We start from the raw sequence: 19152 nt of genomic DNA, 5'->3' as shown, positions 1-19152 counted from the left end.
CTCAGCTGATCGTGGCGCTCCCAAGGTGGACTTAAATCTTTCTTCTCCGCCTTCAGCCAACCTTCTCCCTTGGGGAAGAAAGGCCAGGGGGCTGTTTATCTTTGTCTTCACAACTATTCCTCAACTTCCTTCGTCACGGGGCTACCTAGCATTTAATCAAAGTTTGTTGAATGGAACAGGGGGCAAATGAACAAATATCCGCGATCCAGAAGCAAATATCCTGTTAATGACCCTGAAGGAATCCCTTCAGAGACAGCCCTTTTGGTTGTCAATGTCCCTAGACACGCGATGACCGTCTCTCACAGAAACTCTCTTAAGCGCCTGCAGGAGGAGAAAAGGCGGCGAAGCGAGCAGAGGCTGCCCCGCTGAGGCGGGCCTTGTGTCATATGATTCTACAATCACATGATCCCTAGAAATGGGGTGTGAGGAAGGAGAGGAAAGGGGGAGGAGAGTGAATTGAGTAGAAAAGAAACAGCATTCCAGGATGGCCCCGCCTCTACGTCGAGAGATAACCAATGGGAATGTGGCAGCCCCCATTCCTGGCCAATGGAAACTGAGATGGGCGGGTCATCACGCAAGAGGGGCCGTAGTCCGTGAGCTGACCGGCCCGGGGCTACCCAGCGTGCGGGGACACCGACGCAGGTAGGAGGGCGGCGGCGAAGACCTCTCCCCTGCTCACACCAGAGGTCTGGCTAAGGAGTGTGCACCTGGGGTTCCTCAGAAATCTCATCCCGGAAACAAGAGTAGACCCGCTCATAGAAACTCTTTTGGGGATTTCTGGGTTTTTCTTTTTTTGGGGGTGGAGGGTAATTGCAGAGATCCCCATTAGAAGGGGGCTCTTTCTTTCCCCAAAATGCCGGGAAGCTGCAGCCCTTTCCCTCAAAGCAAGGAGCAGCCCCTCTTTGAGCCAGCTCCACCCTTTACAGCAGGTGCCGGCTCTTTTCCCTTCTGATGATGGTGGGTGGTCCCGGGCGGCGGCTAGAAGTGGGTAGACCCGCCTCCGATCCCGGAGCTGTGAGGGGCTGGAAGTGGGTCTCGGGAGTGGGGACTGAACTCATGGGTTGCGTCTGCCTTACTTCCTCTCTTGGGTGGTGAAACAAGCCAACTTCCGCCTCTCCCCGCCACTTTTTCCTACCCCTTAACAGCTGAGTTGGCTCACCTTTTGGGAAATTTCACTCCCCTTGGCACCCGAAGTTGGGGGGTGCCACCTAGTGGAAGATTACGGAGTTAGGGGTTTGATGAGGCGCCTGTCCTCTGGCTGATTTAGCTGTGTGGAGTGGGAATCAGAGAGGCCGCCGCTGGAATCCTAAATGGTATTGGGCCTCCCTCCGCAGTCCCTGGTTTTGTGTGGCGAGCGTGTAAGTTTTTGGTGTGTGTACTCGTTTAAAGTAATACACTATATTCCCTAACTTCCGGATAAAAAGGAAGGAAAATACAGATCAGTCACTAGGGTGCCAGATTCACTTCTGCAGATTGGCATCCCTTCCGGCCAGCGCATAGTGACAGTATCCTGAAGGTTGAGATTAGATATCCAAGGAGCAGGTGGGGCTGTCTGTAGATGCTTTGCCTGAGATTTGTGGGGCAAGGAGAGAGGGTGAAAGGACTAGCCTTCTGCATCCTGATTTGGCCCAGAGATGACCTTTTAGGGATGTTGAGTTTGAGTGGCTGGGTGGTATTTCCTGCCTCCACCTCTGCCCTGTGTCCACACATAGACGTTGGGAATTAAGGCACACAAACAGGGAGCAACTTCTGAGGCCTGCACTATCCGTCCATGGTAATTCTAGAAATAAGACCCAAGAGTGATTTCCAGGCAATTCCTGTATCCCACCTCCCCATTCTGTCCTGCCTGGTCCACTTGCCCAAGAAACACGTCTGTCCCTTTGGCTCTGCTAGTGCCTCCGATTTTTATTCTCCCCTGGGGCTTGGGTTTCAGTCCTAGGTAGTATTAGGGTGCCACTTGTGATATTAACCCATGTCTCAAATGCTCTGGAGCCATCAAAGCCTGTTATCACCATGACATGTTACATGACACGGATTTGTTACTTAGCATCATTGAATTTCAGTTTCCTCCGTTGAAAAATGAAGGTAAGGGGCTGGGGTTGTGGCTCAGGGGAGAAGTGCTTGCCTGGCATGCATGGGGCACTGGGTTCAATCCTCAGCACCACATAAAAATTAAATAGGGGTATTGTGTCCACCTACAACTAAAGAATAATTTTTTTTTTTTTTTTTTTTAAAGAAAGAAAAGTGAAGGTAATCACCACTATTTTGGATGGTTGTTGCAAAGAAATGAAGATAGCTGTGACTGGCTTCCTAGAGGGTCACAGGACATTTTGCTCCCCTAGGCAGGGTAACATCACTCCACTACCCCATGGAGCTGGTTGAGCCAATTGGGGGAAGACTTGTTAGGGAAGTGAGGGGCTGCTGCCCCAGAGACTGAAGGCTCAGTTCCTCCTGCTGACTCAGATGGGCAGCCCATGAGCAGGCAAGGTCTTTACAAATGCAACTGAGTTTTGCTTCCAGGGTGGGGGTTGGAATGTGTTTGGGGAGTTCAAAAGGGCCATGGTGGTGGTGGGGGGCTCAAAGCACAGTTGTCTCAAAGGCTGACTCAGCCTCTTACCTGAGTGGAGAGGGGACAGTTATGGGCAGGTGTGACTGTCCTCTGGGAAGGCAGTCCAGACTCCACTGGCCGCCATACTTCCCTTTTCACAACTTTCTCAACCCTGTGGTTTCCCATGTGATCATGTAACTGTTCCACTCTAACCAGGTGCAGGTGGAGCAGACCTTAGGCAAGAAGGCAGCTGGAGGGGTTGGCTGAAGAAGGGGAGCCCTGATTTACCATAGCAAGAGGAGAGAACCACAAAAACCACACAGCTTCCTGACTTTCATAAGCCTGAATCAGTACACCCTTAGAGACTCAGGTGTCAGTCCATGGCTGGGGAAAGAGATCCATACGTACGCTCATGTCAACATGGAGCTCATGTAGACACGTGCTCATGATAGGCATGCGCTTGTGTATGTGTAATACCCATACAAGACACATGTAGGAAGCTCTCAAGTTACATCTTTCTGCCTGCTTGAACAGGAGAAGCTCAGCAAGTCTCAGCACTGGACCTTGGCTTGGGGCATGGTGAATGGCCTCAGAATTGAAGATGGTATGGGCTTAATTAAGTTGGGTGCCAAACACTCCTTGGTATTTTGCAGGCAGACCATGTGGATCCTGGTGAGCTGGGTCACATTAGTAGCAGGGCTGGTGGCTGGAACACAGTGCCCAGATGGTCAGTTCTGTCCTATAGCCTGCTGCCTGGACCCAGGAGGAGCCAGCTACAGCTGCTGCAGTCCTGTTCCAGTGAGTGCCCTTTAAGCCAGGCAAGAATTGGTAGCCTGGATTTTTCCCAAGGGTGATCCTGGATTGGCTGGAGAAGGAGGCTAGGCCCAGGTCCTTTGATTTATCCCCTCCCCTCTTTTTCCAGGAAAAATGGTCTACAACATTGAGCAGGCCTCTAAGCAGCACCTGCCAGACCCATGCCCACTGCCCTGCTGGCTACTCCTGCATCATCACCATCTCAGGCACTTCCAGTTGCTGCCCTTTCCCCAAGGTGAATGTGTCACTGGCTCCAAGGAGGGGTTTAGATCTGTATTTACCTTTTCCTGTACCTTCCTGTCCCCAGATAAAGGACTGCTGATGCAAACTTCTCTGTGTCTCATAGGCTGTGTCATGTGGGGATGGCAGCCACTGCTGCCCCTGGGGCTTCCACTGCAGTGCTGATGGGCAATCCTGTTTCCGAAGACCAGGTATGGCAGGGGTGCTGATGGAGGGCAGTTGGTGGGCAACATTATCCTGGTGTGCCCAGGAGCCCAGCCAGCTGGGTGGCCCTGATTCCTGCCCTCGTGTCCTTATTTGTGTGGTATTTTTATTAAGCAAACTTGTGCTCTAGACAGAGGGGCAGCTCTAGGAGGGGACAGGAGAAAATGCAGGATTCCTAGCATTGTGGGGTTGGGTCCCACTGGACTGAGTTAATGCCAACTAATTTTTAGTAGATTCTCTGCTCCCAGTCATCTTTCTGAGGCAGGAACTGGCTTGTCTGAGAAGTGGGCTAGGGGATCCTGGGAGATCATTAGAACCCCAGTGCCAATCCCTAGGTCCCCTGTAGCTGGGCCTGCAGGCCCTGGTGCCACTGGCTTCTTGAGTGATGGGGGAATACCTTCACCAACTGGGTTGGTAGAATCCTGGATCATCCTGTCCACAGATAACAACCTCTTGGGTGCTGTCCAGTGCCCTGGTAGCCAGTTCGAATGCCCTGACTCCTCCACATGCTGCATTATGCTTGATGGCTCGTGGGGATGCTGCCCAATGCCCCAGGTACAGGTTTGGAGAGATGGAGGTGAATGGAAGGTGGTGGGGGCAGAGCTAGGGGCTGGGATTGAGGGAAAAAGATGGAATCAGGACCATCTCTTCTCAGGCTTCTTGCTGCGAAGACAGAGTACACTGCTGTCCTCATGGTGCATCCTGTGACCTGGTTCATATTCGCTGCATCACACCCACAGGCACCCACCCCCTGGCAAAGAAGATCCCTGCGAAAAGGACTAAGGGGGAAGGTGAGGAGGTGGGAGAGCATAGGACTTGGATTGGGGGCAGCTGGGAAAAAGTTCTCCTTCACCCTCGTTTCCCCCCTCATATCTTGCTCTTTTTCTAGCAGCTTTGCCCAACTCTATTTTGTGCCCTGATGCACAGTCCCGATGCCCTGATGATTCTACCTGCTGTGAGCTGCCCAGTGGGAAGTATGGCTGCTGTCCAATGCCCAATGTGAGTAAGGGGCTAAAGCCAGCTTGGCTGTGTGCCCATGGCCAACTGGCCTGAACAGTGCTTTACAGGGGCTCCAGGGGCTGAGGTTGGTTGACTGGTGATGAGAGCCTGGCTGATTCAGGACTTGTGCTGCCCCCTGGTGGGGATTGGAGTAGTGCCAGCTGTCAGCCTGAATACTTGTGCTCCCCTGAGACTGGAAGTTAGTCACTAGACTTACCCCTATCCCCACCCAGGCCATCTGCTGCTCCGACCATCTGCACTGCTGTCCCCAGGACACTGTGTGTGACCTGATCCAAAGTAAGTGCCTCTCCAAAGAGAATGCTACGGACCTTCTGACCAAGATGCCAGCACACACAGGTACCAGAGGCAAATCATAGACCCCATTCCATCTGCACTATGAGGGCTCTCCTCTAAGTTTTTCTAGGAACAGAAGTGGGGGGCAGTGCTGATGGATGCAGAGAGGGACCAGGCAGCTGTAGCCCCCTTTCCTCCACACTGGCCTTGCCTTCGGTTCTCTGTGGGGTGGCATAAACTGTACCCTCCATCCTTAACATCTGCTTCTAGCTGTGGAGCCTGAAAAGTGTGGTGTACCCTGAGGGTCCCTAGTGCCACTGCTGATTTGTTCTCTGCCTACCTCACAGTGCAGGAGGTGAAGTGTGACATGGAGGTGAGCTGCCCAGATGGCTATACCTGCTGCCGCCTCCAGTCAGGGGCTTGGGGCTGCTGCCCTTTTACACAGGTACTTGGGAGCAGTGGGTGGGCTGGGTTGAACAGAGATGGCAGCTGGCTAGATTCCTGTACCCACTGGCCCTTCTCCATCCACCCTAGGCTGTATGCTGTGAGGACCACATACACTGCTGCCCAGCAGGCTTTAAGTGTTACACAGAGAAGGGAACATGTGAACAGGGGACCCTCCAAGTGCCCTGGATGGAGAAGGTCCCAGCCCATTTCAGCCTGCCAGACCCACCATCCTTGAAGATTGATGTTCCCTGTGATAACTTCACCAGCTGTCCCTCCTCCAATACCTGCTGCAGACTTTCTTCTGGGGAGTGGGGCTGCTGTCCTATCCCAGAGGTGCATGGGTTGGGGGACAGAAAGGTACATGGGTAGGGGAGAGCACTGGGGGGACAGCATCATGGTCTGGGCAGGTGGGTGACCAGAATCCTGTTATTTGCTCTTCTATACACTGCCGAGCCCACAGTGGCACCCAACTCTGTGATTTGTCTCCAACTGTAGGAGCTATGAGCAGGAGAGGTGGGCCCTGCAGAGCTGCTTCCTATAATATCTTTTTCTGCCCATAACCCAGGCTGTCTGCTGCTTAGACCATCTGCACTGCTGCCCCGAGGGCTACACATGTACAGCCGAGGGACAGTGCCAATGGGGGAACAAGATAATAGCTGGACTGGAGAAGGTGCCTACACGGCAGGCTTCTCTGTCCCACTCAAGAGACATCGGCTGTGACCAGCACACCAGCTGTCCCGTGGGGCAGACCTGTTGCCCAAGCCTAAGTGGGGGTTGGGCCTGCTGCCAGTTGCCCCACGTGAGTGCCCACCTGCCTGTTATAGGATAAGGATGCTAAGTCCAGTAGGGTGGGGGGAACCACAGCAGTGTGATGCCATTTTGTCACCCAGGCTGTGTGCTGTGAGGATCGCCAGCATTGCTGCCCAGCGGGGTATACCTGCAACGTGAAGGCCAGAACCTGTGAGAAGGAAGTGGATTCTTCCTACCCTGCTGCCCGCCTGGCCCTCGGCTCTACTGTGGATGTGAGGGATGTGGCCTGTGGAGGAGGACGCTTCTGTCATGATAACCAGACCTGCTGCCCATATAAACGAGGGAGCTGGGCCTGCTGTCCCTATCGCCAGGTCAGTGCCACCCCTGACCCTGGGGCTAGATATGGGTGAAGGCTAGGTCCTGTTTTGTCCAACTCTCTCATCCTCCTCTGACCATCCAGGGTGTCTGCTGTGCTGATCGTCGTCACTGTTGTCCTGCTGGCTTCCACTGTGGGGCTAAGGGAACCAAGTGTTTGCGCAGGAACACCCAGCGCTGGGACACCCCTCGCTGGGATACCCCTTTAAGGGGTCCATCCCCGAGACAGCTGCTGTGAAGAGGGGCTGAGGACTGGAGACACACCACAGCCCTTGAGACCCCACTCAGAGGGTACCGGCTCAGGCCTTCCCAGCACCTCTTCCCTCCAAATTCTCCCTGCCCCGCCCCTCCCCCATTCTCAGTTTCCCTATCACCATGGGAGGTGGGGCCTCAATCTAAAGCCTTCCTATCAGAAAGGAGCTGTGGCAAATGCCATGTTACAAACTGCCATCCTCTATCCCAATTTCTGTGGACTCTGTGGCCAGGTGCTCTCCCCTATCCACAGGTGTATGTTTGCTTTTGTGTGTGAGTGAGTGAGTGTGTGTGTGTGTGTGTGTGTGTGTGTGTACCCAGGTGCACATGCCTCCAATAAAGTTTGTACACTTTCTTAACAGTGTCTGATTTGGCCACCCTGCCTGCCCTCCCTATGGGACCCCTGAACAGGGGTGCTCCTCCAGGGCCAGCATTCCCCTTTCCCCATAAAAAGTCACACAAGGCCTTAACCTCACCAGTTTTATATTTGCTCTTGCCCACAGTGGCCCCATCACATTACCCCCCAGTCCCCAGGGCTTCCCCAGCCACCAGCTCTGTAACATGTAGCCCAGAGGCTAGTCAGCAAGCAGCACCCCCTCCCAACCCAGGGGTACACAGAATGCCCCTCCCTTCCCAGCCCTCACACTAGCAGCCAAGGCCAGGTCACCCCTCCTGCTCTCCATAGAGCTTTCTATGTACAACCACGTTTATACAGGCACTGCTTCCCCCGCCAGCCCTCCTCCCCAGCCCCTCCCAATGGGAGGCCTGACCCTTCCCACCTCCCTAGGCTTGGAGGCAAAGCCTGGGTCCCTTCCCAAAACATTACCCAGCACATACCACGGCCGGCTCCCAGGCCCTTGGGCACCCATCCGGGCTAAGAGTGAGTGCCCCAGCAGCTCCCCGGGGCGCGCAGCCTGGGGACCGGGTGGGGCGGGAGCGGCGGGGGCAGGCCGGGAGGCGGCGCTACTTGACGTTGAACACCATTAGCGGCCGCTCCTCCCGCCGCTGCCAGGGGCTCTTCTTGTCGCCGGTCTCGTCGCCCACTTCTGCCCCCAGCTCGTCCTCCGGGCTGGTGAGCGAGTCGCGTCGCAGCTCGCTGGCGCTGCTGCGGGAACTGTCCCCACGGCTGCGGCCCCGACCTCGGGGCACGGTGGCCGCCCGGCCCTCGGGAGCCGCCACCTCGTCCAGCAGCGGCGTCAGCGAGTTGTCCTCTGGGGAGCAGAGGCCAGTGCGGCTCTCGCTGCTACTGGGCTCCGTGTCCTCGCTGAGCGCCAGGCGCGGGGGTGCGGGGGGCGGCGGCGGGGCGGCGGGCGGGGCGCGCTCCCGCTCCTCCCGCGGGGGTCGCCGGCGCGCGGGCCGCGCTTCGTGCACGTCGACGCCGGAGTCCAGGCTGGCGTCGGTGCTGCGGCCCCCGCCTCCCGCCTGCAGGTCGATGTAGGAGTGGCGCACCTGTGAGTTGGAGCGCCCATCCAGGGACACGAACCAGGCGCGCGGATGAGGCTTCACGCCCAGTTCCAGCAGCTTCTTCTCGGTCAGCGCCTGCAGCTCCCCGTTGAGCTGCGCCATGGTGGACTCGTTGAACAGCACCGGGATAGTGACGGAACCGCTGACGGGCGCCGAGCGCCCGCTTCCCCAGCCCTCGCCGCCGCCACCACCGCCCTCGCCCCCCGCGCCCGAGTGGCCCTGCATCAGCGGGCGCTGGGGGTCGGGCTGGGGAAAAGGGCGCGCCGGGCCGGAGGCCGAACCCTCTGGCGGTGCGGGCTCATCACCCACTCCCGCGGCGCCAGCCTCGCCGCCGAGGCGCACGTAGTGTGCAGGGATCACCAGGGTGGGCATGACGTTGCGGTAGACATTGTCCTTAAGATGGTCGATGGAGCCACAGAAAATGAGCTGCCCCGCCTGGCTGAGCGACGGCGGCCGCGCCAGCTGGTCCACCGACTGCGAGAGCAGGAAGTCGGGGGTCTTGCTTTCGGCCGCCCCCTTGTGGCCCAGGTAATGGTCGAAAGGCGGCGGCGGCGGCGAGGGCGGCTCATGCAGGAAGGCGGCGGCCCCCGCGGGCCCCCGCCGGTACTCCTCCAGGCCGGGCTCCAGTCCGCCAGGCCCCTCGACGGAGCGGGCGCCCTTGAGCCCGACACCCTCACCCCCGCGGGCACCCGGAGGCTCCGCGGCGGGGCGGCTGGCGGAGCGCGGCTTGGCACGGAAGAAGTCGTCTCGGGAAGCGGCCAAGTCCCGGGAGCTAGAGAAGGCCGAGTGCAGAGGTCCTGGAGGTGGGGCCTCGGGATCCCCCGACGAGGCGGGCTCCAGAGGTCCTCCACAGATGAGGTGGAGCTGGGACATCGAGGTGGCCTGGTCTCGTTTGTTACCCTCAGAAGGTCCGGAGAGCTGCAGCTTGCGGTGCTGTTGCCTTGGCTTCAAGCATCGCCTCCTGGAGAGGGAGACTGCGACCCTCAGGAAAGACGGAGGGTGAGGGCCAGAGTGGCTGCCTAAACCATGCTGTTGCAGACCGAGGGGTGAAGATAGTTGGAGGATTGGGGCTCTCGCCTGGTGTGTTCAGGAGAGATGGGGGGTGGGCAGGAAAGGGCCTCAGAGAGGTTGTGGAAGGATTAAGGGTGCAGTGGGAGGCCATCCAGCAGCTGAGGTCCATCTGGGAAACTACATCCTGAGACCCTGGAAGGGCACCTAAGCCAACTAGGAGTGTTTGGAGTTCCCTGGATATAAGAGCTGGGTTGGTAGGAGCAGCCGCAGATTGTCTCTAGAGGGGCCTGGCCTGCAGATCCTACCACTTGTCCCCCCACTCCTCTTAAGCTGCTAGACTTTCTGGTCTTTACTTTTGCACATGCAGTCCTTTCCTGATGGCACTGCAAGGATCAGAATTGTTGGTGCATCTTTGGGCTCCCAGTGCCCAGCACAAGTCCAGGCATACAGCAGGCCTCAGATAAAAGGAGGTGGAGGTCCCCCATACACTCACCGGCAATAGTAGATGAGCAGACACAGCAGAATGAGCACCAGCAGGGCCAGGGCTGCCAGGATGGTGAGCAGGAAGATGGTATGGTAGGTGCCAATGTCCTGGATGCCTGACGTGATAGTGACCAGCCCTGTGCCAGACAGGGGCTTAGTGTTCAGGTGTGGATGCCCTTTCTGCCTTTCATAAAATGTCCACTCTTCCATCCTTCCCTTCCACCACTGTCCCCTGCCCCAATGCCCCACCACTCTCACCAGCCGTGGGGGAGGCCATAGCAGCCACCCAGTACCCCAACTGGGGGGAGATGAAGGTCCAGTAGAGCTGCCGGCCTTCCTTCCTGATCACACCAGTGCCATTGCGTACCCACAGTCCTGGGAGAGGCATGGTCTCATCAAACTCAATATCCCTCCACCAGCCGCCACCTAAGTCCAATTTTCCTTCCCCAAACTCCAGCACCTGAAGCTCCCTGAGACACTTACCACTCTTGGGGTCAAACCTCCAAGCTGGTATGCTGGTGCCCACAGCCAGGGCACGAGGCTCTGAGGGCACTGGCAGGGAGAGGTGAATGGGACCTGAGAGCGGCACCTCTGTCCCATTGCCTGTCAGCAGGTGCACACTCACAGCAGCCAGGGGCATCAGCTCCAGCCAGGAGCCATTGCCTGAGGGAAGAGGACACAGGACTGAGGTCTAACTCCTGGGGAGGGGAGGGAGTCCCTGCTATACCAGGTACCTAGCATACCTGAGCTGGAGGCCTCGGTGCCCAGGAAGGCAGGGAAAGCCCGCATTTCCTGCTGGGTGCTGGCAGGTGTGAGCGAGGCCCAGAGCTGGCTGTAGGTGGAGCTGACAGGCAGGCGGGCGGCTCGGCGCTGGAATTGCACCCAGGGCTGGGATCGGGCTCCTGGATGGAGAGAGGGACTGCAGTGGCCTAGCCAGGGACCAGGGCAAAAAGCAAATATCTAAGAAGGGGGCTGTGGGGTCGGGCCAATTGGGAAGGCCAGAGATGACTTGGAGAGAATTGGGCAGTCCAAATGTTAACCTGGAAGAGATGTGGACCTGAAACCTCCAATCCTGTCTATGTGACCCTCAGCAAGTTACTTGCTGACCTTGAAACACTGTTTCCTTATAAACCAATAAAATGATGACATTTAAAATGATGTCCTCAGGGAATTAATGTCTCCTGTATGGCAGGTACCAGGCCAGTTCCTGGAATACAAAGATGAATGTGGCCAGCTTCCCTGCCTCCAGGTTCACAGTCTGGTGAAGTACTGTCCTTTAGGTACCATTGGAACTTTCTACCATGATGAATGATGGTGATGACCATTACTATACCCACTAGGCGAACATGGCTATTAAGCATTTGAAATGTAGTTAATGTAACTGAGGAAGTGGATCTATTTTTAATTTGTAAGGATTTGAGGAATTTTTAATTTTGGTTATTTCAATTTAAATAGACACAGATAGTAGCTACTTCATTAGACAGCTCTATGTGTGTGTGTGTGTGTGTGTGTGTGTGTGTTGGGGTGAAGGGAATAGACATAAACAGAATTCCAATACGTATGGTTATAGATAGCATTTATTAAGCTTTAAAATATACTGGGCACTGTTCTAAGCTGGATACTATAGTAATCCCTGTAATTAGCATAACAGCCCCTGAGATAGGTTGCCTTTATTATCAATTCTATTTCATAGATACGCAATGGAGGCAGAAGTTTGATAACTTACCCTAAGTCACCATCCATGATCCCAGAATGATGCCTCATCTCTGGCACCATGACCCACCCTCTCACCCCCACTCCATCCTGCCTCTTTATTAACTGCTGGGGGCGTCTGACCAGCCCAGCACTGGGAAGGCATGGAATGGAGTCTTGCAGGACAAGTGAGACTCTGCCAGGAAAGTGGGAAAGGACTTCCAGGAGGACTGGCAGGAGAAAGCTCTGCAGCCTGAGGCAGTGGCTGCCTGTCCTGGTGGGTGCTGCCAGCTCTGGGAAGGGTCTGGGCTTCTGCTAAAAGCAGTGAGCATGGGCTGGGGATGTGGCTCAAGCGGTAGCGCGCTTGCCTGGAATGCGTGCGGCCCGGGTTTGATCCTCAGCACCACATACAAAATAAAAGCAGTGAGCACTATGGGAGAGCTTTAGCTCTGGGCAGCAAGGTCCATCTGGCATTTTAGAAACCTCCAGGCGACATTTAGAAGCCTCCAGTGCAGGGTCAGAGTGAATACGATAGCCAAGAGTAATTTGCCAACAAGAGTGCAAGCTAAGAATTTTAACTGGGGAGAGTCTTCTCCCACTCCCAAACCCACTGTTGCTCTCTAGTGGTAGCTGGATGGAATCTACCCTCAGCATGGCCAGGCCAGAACCTTTTCCAAACCCTCACTGTCCCCTTCTGCCATATCACCCTGATGACTTGGCCAGGTCTTACACTCAGCAAGTGTCTCTCCTTGCTTTCTACTCCTGAGCCCAGAGTCCTACTGCTTCTTCCACCGAGTGCTCTGGTCCACTTGGCTCTATGCAGGTTAGGGTCATCTCTGAATCCAGCTGCCTCTCTCCACTGCCCTACTAGTTCTGCAACCATTCCAAGGTTTGTAATGTGGTTTGTCTTTCTACTTGTCTGTGACTTTTTAAGGCAGGGACTTAAGTCTGTGACTTTTTAATGTTCTTTCTTACCATTGTGCCCCTGCACCAGCCACCATGCCTGGCACAGTGCAGATGCTGAAGTATTTAAGTGAGTGAGATTGAAAGCCTGTGGGTAGACAAGGACCACTTCAGCATAGCTCCAGGCCTTGCACTTGATCGGTGGTCAATACCTGTGGAAGGACCCTCTCATGGCCTCCTCACAGCCAGACACCCAGTAAGTGCAAAAATACATGATAATAAAGGTGGCAGGGAAGTAGGAGTAGAGAGAGAATAGAAACCACGAGAAGCCCCAACAGACTATAAACATTTATTGAACACCTTCTGTGGTTTTTTTTTTTTTTTTTTTTGCATACTTAATGAATTTATTTATTTGGTACTAGGGATTGAATCCAGGTGTGCTCTACCACTGAACTATATCACCAGCCCTTTTTAATTTTTATTTTGAAACAGGGTCTCACCACGCTGAGGCAGGCCTTGAACTTACTATTCTCCTGCTTCAGCCTCCAGAGTCATTGGAATTACAGGCTTGAGTCACTGGACTCAGCACAATTGATTTTACTTACTCCTTGCCTCAATTTGATGAAGACATTATGCTTCCACATATTACACATGAACAAAGAACGGCTTAGAGAGGCTTGGGTGACTTGCCCAAGTGCACCCAGCTAATATGTGTTCAAGGAGAGTTTTTTTGCACACAGGTCAGGGGGAAAGAAGTGGAGTTGATGTGGGATGGAAGGGTGGGGCTTACCAGGAGAGCCTAGGAGGATGTGCACAAGGTCCTCATAGAGGATGAGGGTGGCTGGCCTCTCGGGGAGCAGGTAGAGGCTGACAGATGCATACACTGCAAGAGGGGTGGCCTGTGAGCTCCAGAAAAACACATACCCCCTTCCAGGCCCCCCCACACACCCAAATCCCAGTGGTTTCATCCTCCCTCACCCCATTCTGCATACCCCAGCCCAGGGAGCAGCTGCTGGAAAGCCTGTCCCCTCCGCCCCCGAGGACTATTTTGGGAAGGGGCTGATGGAGGATCAGCTGCTGCCCCCCTCCCAACTCCACCTGCCCCTCCACTCACAGGGCAGCTTGTCAACACGCCAGGGCACAGAGTTGGTGAGGAAGCCAGGGCGGGCAGCAGTGACCAGTACCCAGGTGCCCAAGCGGTAACTGAGAGGTAATGTGGCCACGCCCTCTGAGTCTGTGGTGCCTGCAGCCAGCAAGGTCCGGTTCCCAAACACATCCACGGAGGCCCGGGCCAGGGGCACCAGCTCCCCGCTCACGTACACCTGCACCTTGATCAGGATCTCTGTGGGCAAGATGGGGTGAGGGGAGTGAGGAGCCGAGAGGGAGGATGAGAACTAGGGGAAGCCTCAAGATCAAAGGAATGGGCTGCTGGTTATGGGGGATTATGGGGCTGATGCCAGACCAGTATTATAATGAAAGCCAGTATTTATTGACTTTTGTAGTGCTGGGGATGGAACTCAGGGCTTCCCTTGCACACCAGGCAAGAAGTACACTGAGCCATTGCCAGCAAGTATGGAGTGCTATTATTTAAGCCTAAATGAAGTCTGAGAAGTAGGTGGTGCTATTACTGTATTTCATCAAGTTTAACCTATGCAGCCTTTCACATTTTAATATTTCTGAACTTGAGGTTTATCTGTGATTGATGATGTCATCATTAAAATTGATAGCATTTTTTCTTTCTTTCTTTCTTTCTTTCTTTTTTTTTTTTCCAGTACTGGAAATTGAACCCAGCGTTGCTCTGCCACTGAGCTATATCTCCCTGCCATTTTAACATTTTATTTTGAGAAATTGTCTTGCTAAGTTACTGGAGTAGGCCTGGAACTTGTGATTCTCCTGCTTCAGGCTCTAAAGTTGCTGGGATTACAGGCAAGTGCCCAGTGCAAAATAATGATGCATCTTACAGTCAATGATGTGTTAAATTTGATAAAATATGCCCTTTCCCCATTTTACAGCTAAACTGAGACTCAAAGAGTTTAGATATATAGACTACAGTTGAGAAATCTGGGATCCAAACCTGGTAGTCATCACTAGGACATAAATTCTTAGCTATTTGACCCTAGGAGACCAGTGTCTGAGGACAGGAAGGGAAATGAGTGCTGAGAAAGGATGAATTCAAGGAGGAGGGGCCTATAGATAGAGATAGATGAGGTCAAGTTTGAAAGGGAGGATGGGGACCAGTGTGGTGGCCCACACCTGTAATCCCAGTGGCTCAGGAGGCTGAGGCAGGAGGATTGCGTTTTCAAAGCCAGCCTCAGCAACTTAGGGAGGTCCTAAGTAACTCAGGGAGGCCCTGTCTCTAAATAAAATACAAAAGAAGACTGGGGATATGGCTCAATAGTTAAGTGCCCCTGGATTCACTCCCCAATACCAAAAAGAAAAAAGAAAGGGAGGATGAAAGCTGGGTTGGAATTTGAGTTCTCAAGGAAGAAAAATTGAGAAAGGGACACTAGGGAATTGGACATTCCCATCATTTCCCTCCTTCCCAGAAACCTTTGCACAAGTCTCTTTTCCTTCAAATTTAGGGATACACTCTAACCCCTAAGCCTGAACAAGTATCTCCTGACCCCTCCCCTTCATGTCTATAGCTGGTCAGTGACAGTCAGTCACCATGGCAACGCCCTCATTCCTCCCAGGAGATCAGGCAGGGAGCTGGGGCCCTAGCAAGGGGAAGGCAATCTGGAGGGCCCACCAGACTCAAAGAAAACTGATAGGCAGGGAACTGGGATGGAAAGACCTTCTTCTGGTTTCCAGGGCTGCCTCTCCCAAGTCCCAGAATAGCCAGGCTGGGCTGGCCTGCAGAGATCCTGAACTCCACTGGCATGATGGGACCCGAGTTTTCCCACGGATTCTCAGGCAGCCTTTTGGATCCACAGCCCATCTACCCCATCTGCTTCCCTTCAGGAAGGCCTTACACGTGGAGCCTAACACTCAACAGTGACAGGTGTTTTATCTCAGGCTTCCAGTCCAGGGCCAGGACCACGCCTGCTGGTGGCATCCCATCCAGCTGTTCACCAGAGCCCACCTCCCTCTCTCCTCCCAGGCCAGAACACAACCCTGTAGGGTGGAGCACACACTCAGCCCACTCTGGTCTCCCCCAACACACAGTAGGAATTCTGAGAAGCTAGAAGGGCCTGGCTACTATCCTGGCTGGGAGCAGCTGGACAGAGCAGCTGGGAATAAGGGACCCAGCAGCCTTAAAAATGGTCACTTGAAGGAATGCCTTGGGCTCAAGGGCTCAAGAGTCTCAGAAGAGGTGAGGGGACTGGGGACACAAAATAGGGGTGGGCAGGTAAAGCCTGAGGAGATATTAGTGCCAAGCTGGGGGTGGGGCAGATGTGGAGCAGATTCCCTTCCCTCAACCTGGGCTCCCAGGCAGCTGCCTGAGAACCCCCTAGCTAGTCTCTATTTCCACCAATTCCCTGGGCCCTCTCCCCTGGGGCACAGGGCCTTGACAGAGGGACTTTCTAAGAAACTAGGAACTCCTTCTACCTGGCAAAGCCTCCTGTCCTTCCTGGAAATCAGGGGAGACTGAGGCAGAAGGAGATCCTTCCCCATTCCTCAAAGCTTAACATTCCATACAATGTCTGCTTCTCAGCGTCAGCCCTGCCTCATTCCAGTAGGAAATGCGACCTCCTCCCTTCATCCGGATCCCATTTCCCTCAACCAGACCCCCCATCCTGCCTTTCCTGCTAGCTCCTTGAAGGTGGTGGTGGGGGTTGAGGAGCAGAGAATACGGTTTCAGGCAGAGATGGGGCCATCAGACAGAGGAGGCAAGTGCAGTATGGGATGATGGCGCAGGAGGCTGGGAGGTGGGCGCAGGGCTGGGGTGGATGTAGACCGAAGCACCCAGGCATCGGTGTGGAGTCCTAGTCTCTCCCTCTGCAGGAGCCGGCCCCACCCCCACCTCACACACCCACCTTGGATGGGTAAGGCGCTGGGAGGGTCTCTTCCATTGGGAAGGAGAGGTGAGGTAAGGAGGGGGTGATCTGGGAGCGGGAAGAGGACAGGAGTGGCAGGACGCGGGCTGGATGGAGACCCAGGCACCTGCCTTCCCAGCTGGCACTCAGCATGGCTCCGCGACCACAGCCCAGCCATGCGCCTTGAGTTGAGAATCACAATGTACTCCTTTTCTCAAAGCCCACCAACTGCAGCCTCACCTTCATCATGGGAAAATCAGCTCTTATTTGTGCACCCCAAATTCTAAACCTGGGGGGCCGGTTGGAAGCTGTCAGGCTCCCTGGGCGAAGAACCCCATTCGAGCAGTCGATCCCGCCCACAGCCTCACCCACTCCCCTTTTCCCCTCCCCCCTTCAAGCTCTGCTCTAGGCGCCCAGCCCCCGTCCGGGCCCAGGGTGGCAGTCGAGGCCAGCGCCCCCACCCAGCCGGGGTCTAAAGTGAGGAACCTGCTGGGGGCTGCGGAACCAGTGCCCGCCCCAGCCCGCCCCTGGGCGGGTGTCTTCTGTAGACAATGGCTCAGGCAGCAGCGCCTCGAGGACCAGGAGGGAGAAAAACAAGTCGGGAGGGGGTTGGCGGCGCCAAGCCTGGGTACCCCCGCCCTCCGCATTGTGTCTCCCGGAGACCCCAGCTCCGGACAGTCTCTCCCCCACCCATCACATTCCCCCAGAAGCGCCGACCCTAGGTCCCCTTAGCTCCCCCCCCCCACTCCAATTCAGTGAACAGAATGCACCCCAATTCACGAGCACCGCGAAGAGGGGCTGGCGGGCTGGGGCCGGATCCGGGGTCGCAGGCCCGCGATCGCTGCCCCTCCCGACCCAGACTCACCCTGCGGACTGGGGGGCTCCGGCGGCGACTTGCCGGGAGCCCGGGAGGCGCCGCCGAGCAGTAGCCCCAGCAGCGGCAGCAGCCGCGCGAGGACGCTGGGGCCACTCGGCGGCGGCATCGCGGGGCTCGGCTCGGCCCGGCCCTAGCGGTCCATAGCTCCCGCCTGGCCCATCTCGGCCGGCCCCGCTCAGACCCAGCTCTGCGCCGAGCCGCGCCGCGCCGCTTGGGCTCCCGCTCCGGCTGCGGCGCCCGCTCAGCGCGATTGTCTCCGCCCGGAGCTGCCGTCAGCGCCCCCTGCAGGCCTCTCCTGGCACCGCGGGCCTGCGGGCACCGCCCCCTTTCGGCCCGGCTCCGCCCGCCACCTCAACACCGCCCGCCTGCTGCCCACCCCATCCTTCCAGAATCTGAGCAGCCAGGGAGTGTTGAGTGTTGAGTCCAATTAAGGGAGTCTTGGGGTTCGTGAAACTTGGTGCAAAATTGGGATGGTTATTGCTTGCTTTCAAAGGGGTAGGGTCATGATTGTCTCAAAAAGATGTTAAGAATTCCCTGCCACTTCTCTCCTCAGACACTCAGAGTGTTATGCAGGTTGGAGTCTCTAAAATTCTGAATTACTCAGATCTGGAGGCGCATCTAGACTCAGCCTCTTATTAAGTCACCTGCAAGTTAATTTAGCGTTATGGTCCTCAGTCATTGTTTGTCATGGGAATTGTAATCATCTACCTGATAGGGTTTTTGTAACAATTAAATGAGATGATAATGTAGAATCCAGCACAAACCTATCAGGAGCAGGTGTGCAATAAATGGGGCTGTGGTTGGCCTAGAATAAGGAGGGGGCTCACCTTCCCTTAGGTGATAAGACCCATTCCAGGGTAGACACCCTAGCTAGAAAGTTCTTCCAGCTTTTTTTCTCTGAGAATCATCTGTTGGTCCCACTAGCTCTGGCCTCATGAATGACAGCCTGGATCTTTTCTTTCTTCATCAGTCATTACACCCCACATTTGAAGAGTAGCCCCAGCCAACCTTTCTTTTCTCTCAGTTCATTATTTCCAGCTGTCAACATCACTCAGCTTCAGCGCTGCATCATCAAATCCTCATCTAACTTGATGCTGAAACCTTCTCTTGGTTGACACTGGCTAGTCACCTTCTCTTTAGCACAACATGGTGCCCAGGAGGGGACTGGATACTCAAGGCAAAGACCTTGTTCCCCAAAGGACAGCAGGCTTCCCTCCTGGTTAGGTCCACTGGATATTATCCTCCTCCTCTTTTTTTCCTTCTCCTCCCTCCTTGCTTCTTCTCTTCCTCCTCCTCTTTATCTTTTTTTTTTCCCCTTCACTACTAGGGATTGAATCTAGAAGCACTCAACCACTGAGTTACATCCCTAACCCTTTTTATTTATTTTTAAATATATATGTATTTTTTAGTTGTTGATGGGCCTTTATTTTATTCATTTATTTATATGTAGTGCAGAGAATTGAACCCAGTGCCTCACATATGTGAGGCAAGCACTCTCTGATTGAGCCACAACCCCAGCCCTGTTTATTTATTTTGAGACAGGGTCTTGCTAATTTGCTGAATCTGGCCTTGAACTTGTGATCTTCTTTCCTTAGCTTCCTGAGTCACTGGGATTACAGGTGTGCACCAGCAGCTCTATTTATTTCAACAGAAATTTCCATCTAACCAGATTCCCAGTCTTATTCTTATGTAACCATTTTTTTTTTGGAACCAAAACACAGGATTTAGCACTCTTCCTTGGTGAATTTCATCTTGTTGGTTTCAACCCAACTTTACAATCTGTCAAGGCTGCCTTGAATTCAGTCACCCATTGTATTGGTGCC

At 54.8% G+C, this 19152-nt stretch overlaps 2 protein-coding genes across 5 annotated transcripts; one reads left to right on the top strand and one right to left on the bottom strand.

Annotated features, from left to right (window-relative positions):
* The first annotated feature begins 559 nt into the window (after positions 1 to 559).
* Grn (granulin precursor) lies at positions 560 to 7281 on the top strand. Of its 3 annotated transcripts, none has more exons than XM_076870778.2 (13): positions 560 to 642; positions 3202 to 3346; positions 3471 to 3596; positions 3708 to 3792; positions 4248 to 4360; positions 4461 to 4596; positions 4698 to 4804; positions 5038 to 5161; positions 5446 to 5543; positions 5633 to 5902; positions 6111 to 6344; positions 6436 to 6666; positions 6756 to 7281. In XM_076870778.2, exons 2-13 carry the CDS (start codon positions 3209 to 3211, stop codon positions 6906 to 6908), a joined length of 1815 nt encoding a protein of 604 aa, XP_076726893.1. In that variant the 5' UTR covers positions 560 to 642; positions 3202 to 3208; the 3' UTR covers positions 6909 to 7281. The 3 variants fall into 3 exon arrangements, with proteins under 3 accessions (XP_076726893.1, XP_076726894.1, XP_076726892.1); XM_076870779.2 differs by having other exon boundaries at positions 4695 to 4804; positions 5633 to 5878; XM_076870777.2 differs by having other exon boundaries at positions 4695 to 4804.
* Positions 7282 to 7594: 313 nt separating this feature from the next.
* On the bottom strand, positions 7595 to 17490 carry Fam171a2 (family with sequence similarity 171 member A2). Of its 2 annotated transcripts, XM_076870069.2 has the most exons (8): positions 17318 to 17490; positions 13590 to 13817; positions 13266 to 13358; positions 10624 to 10782; positions 10364 to 10543; positions 10139 to 10255; positions 9891 to 10017; positions 7595 to 9347 (listed from the first exon to the last, which is right to left on the bottom strand). In XM_076870069.2, exons 1-8 carry the CDS (start codon positions 17433 to 17435, stop codon positions 7886 to 7888), a joined length of 2484 nt encoding a protein of 827 aa, XP_076726184.2. In that variant the 5' UTR covers positions 17436 to 17490; the 3' UTR covers positions 7595 to 7885. The 2 variants fall into 2 exon arrangements, with proteins under 2 accessions (XP_076726184.2, XP_076966630.1); XM_077110515.1 differs by having other exon boundaries at positions 10139 to 10543.
* Positions 17491 to 19152: the final 1662 nt, after the last annotated feature.

This window comes from Callospermophilus lateralis, chromosome 11, assembly GCF_048772815.1.
Source record: "Callospermophilus lateralis isolate mCalLat2 chromosome 11, mCalLat2.hap1, whole genome shotgun sequence".
In the NCBI taxonomy this organism is placed as follows: Eukaryota; Metazoa; Chordata; class Mammalia; order Rodentia; family Sciuridae; genus Callospermophilus; species Callospermophilus lateralis.
This window is presented reverse-complemented; position numbering and strand designations above follow the sequence as displayed.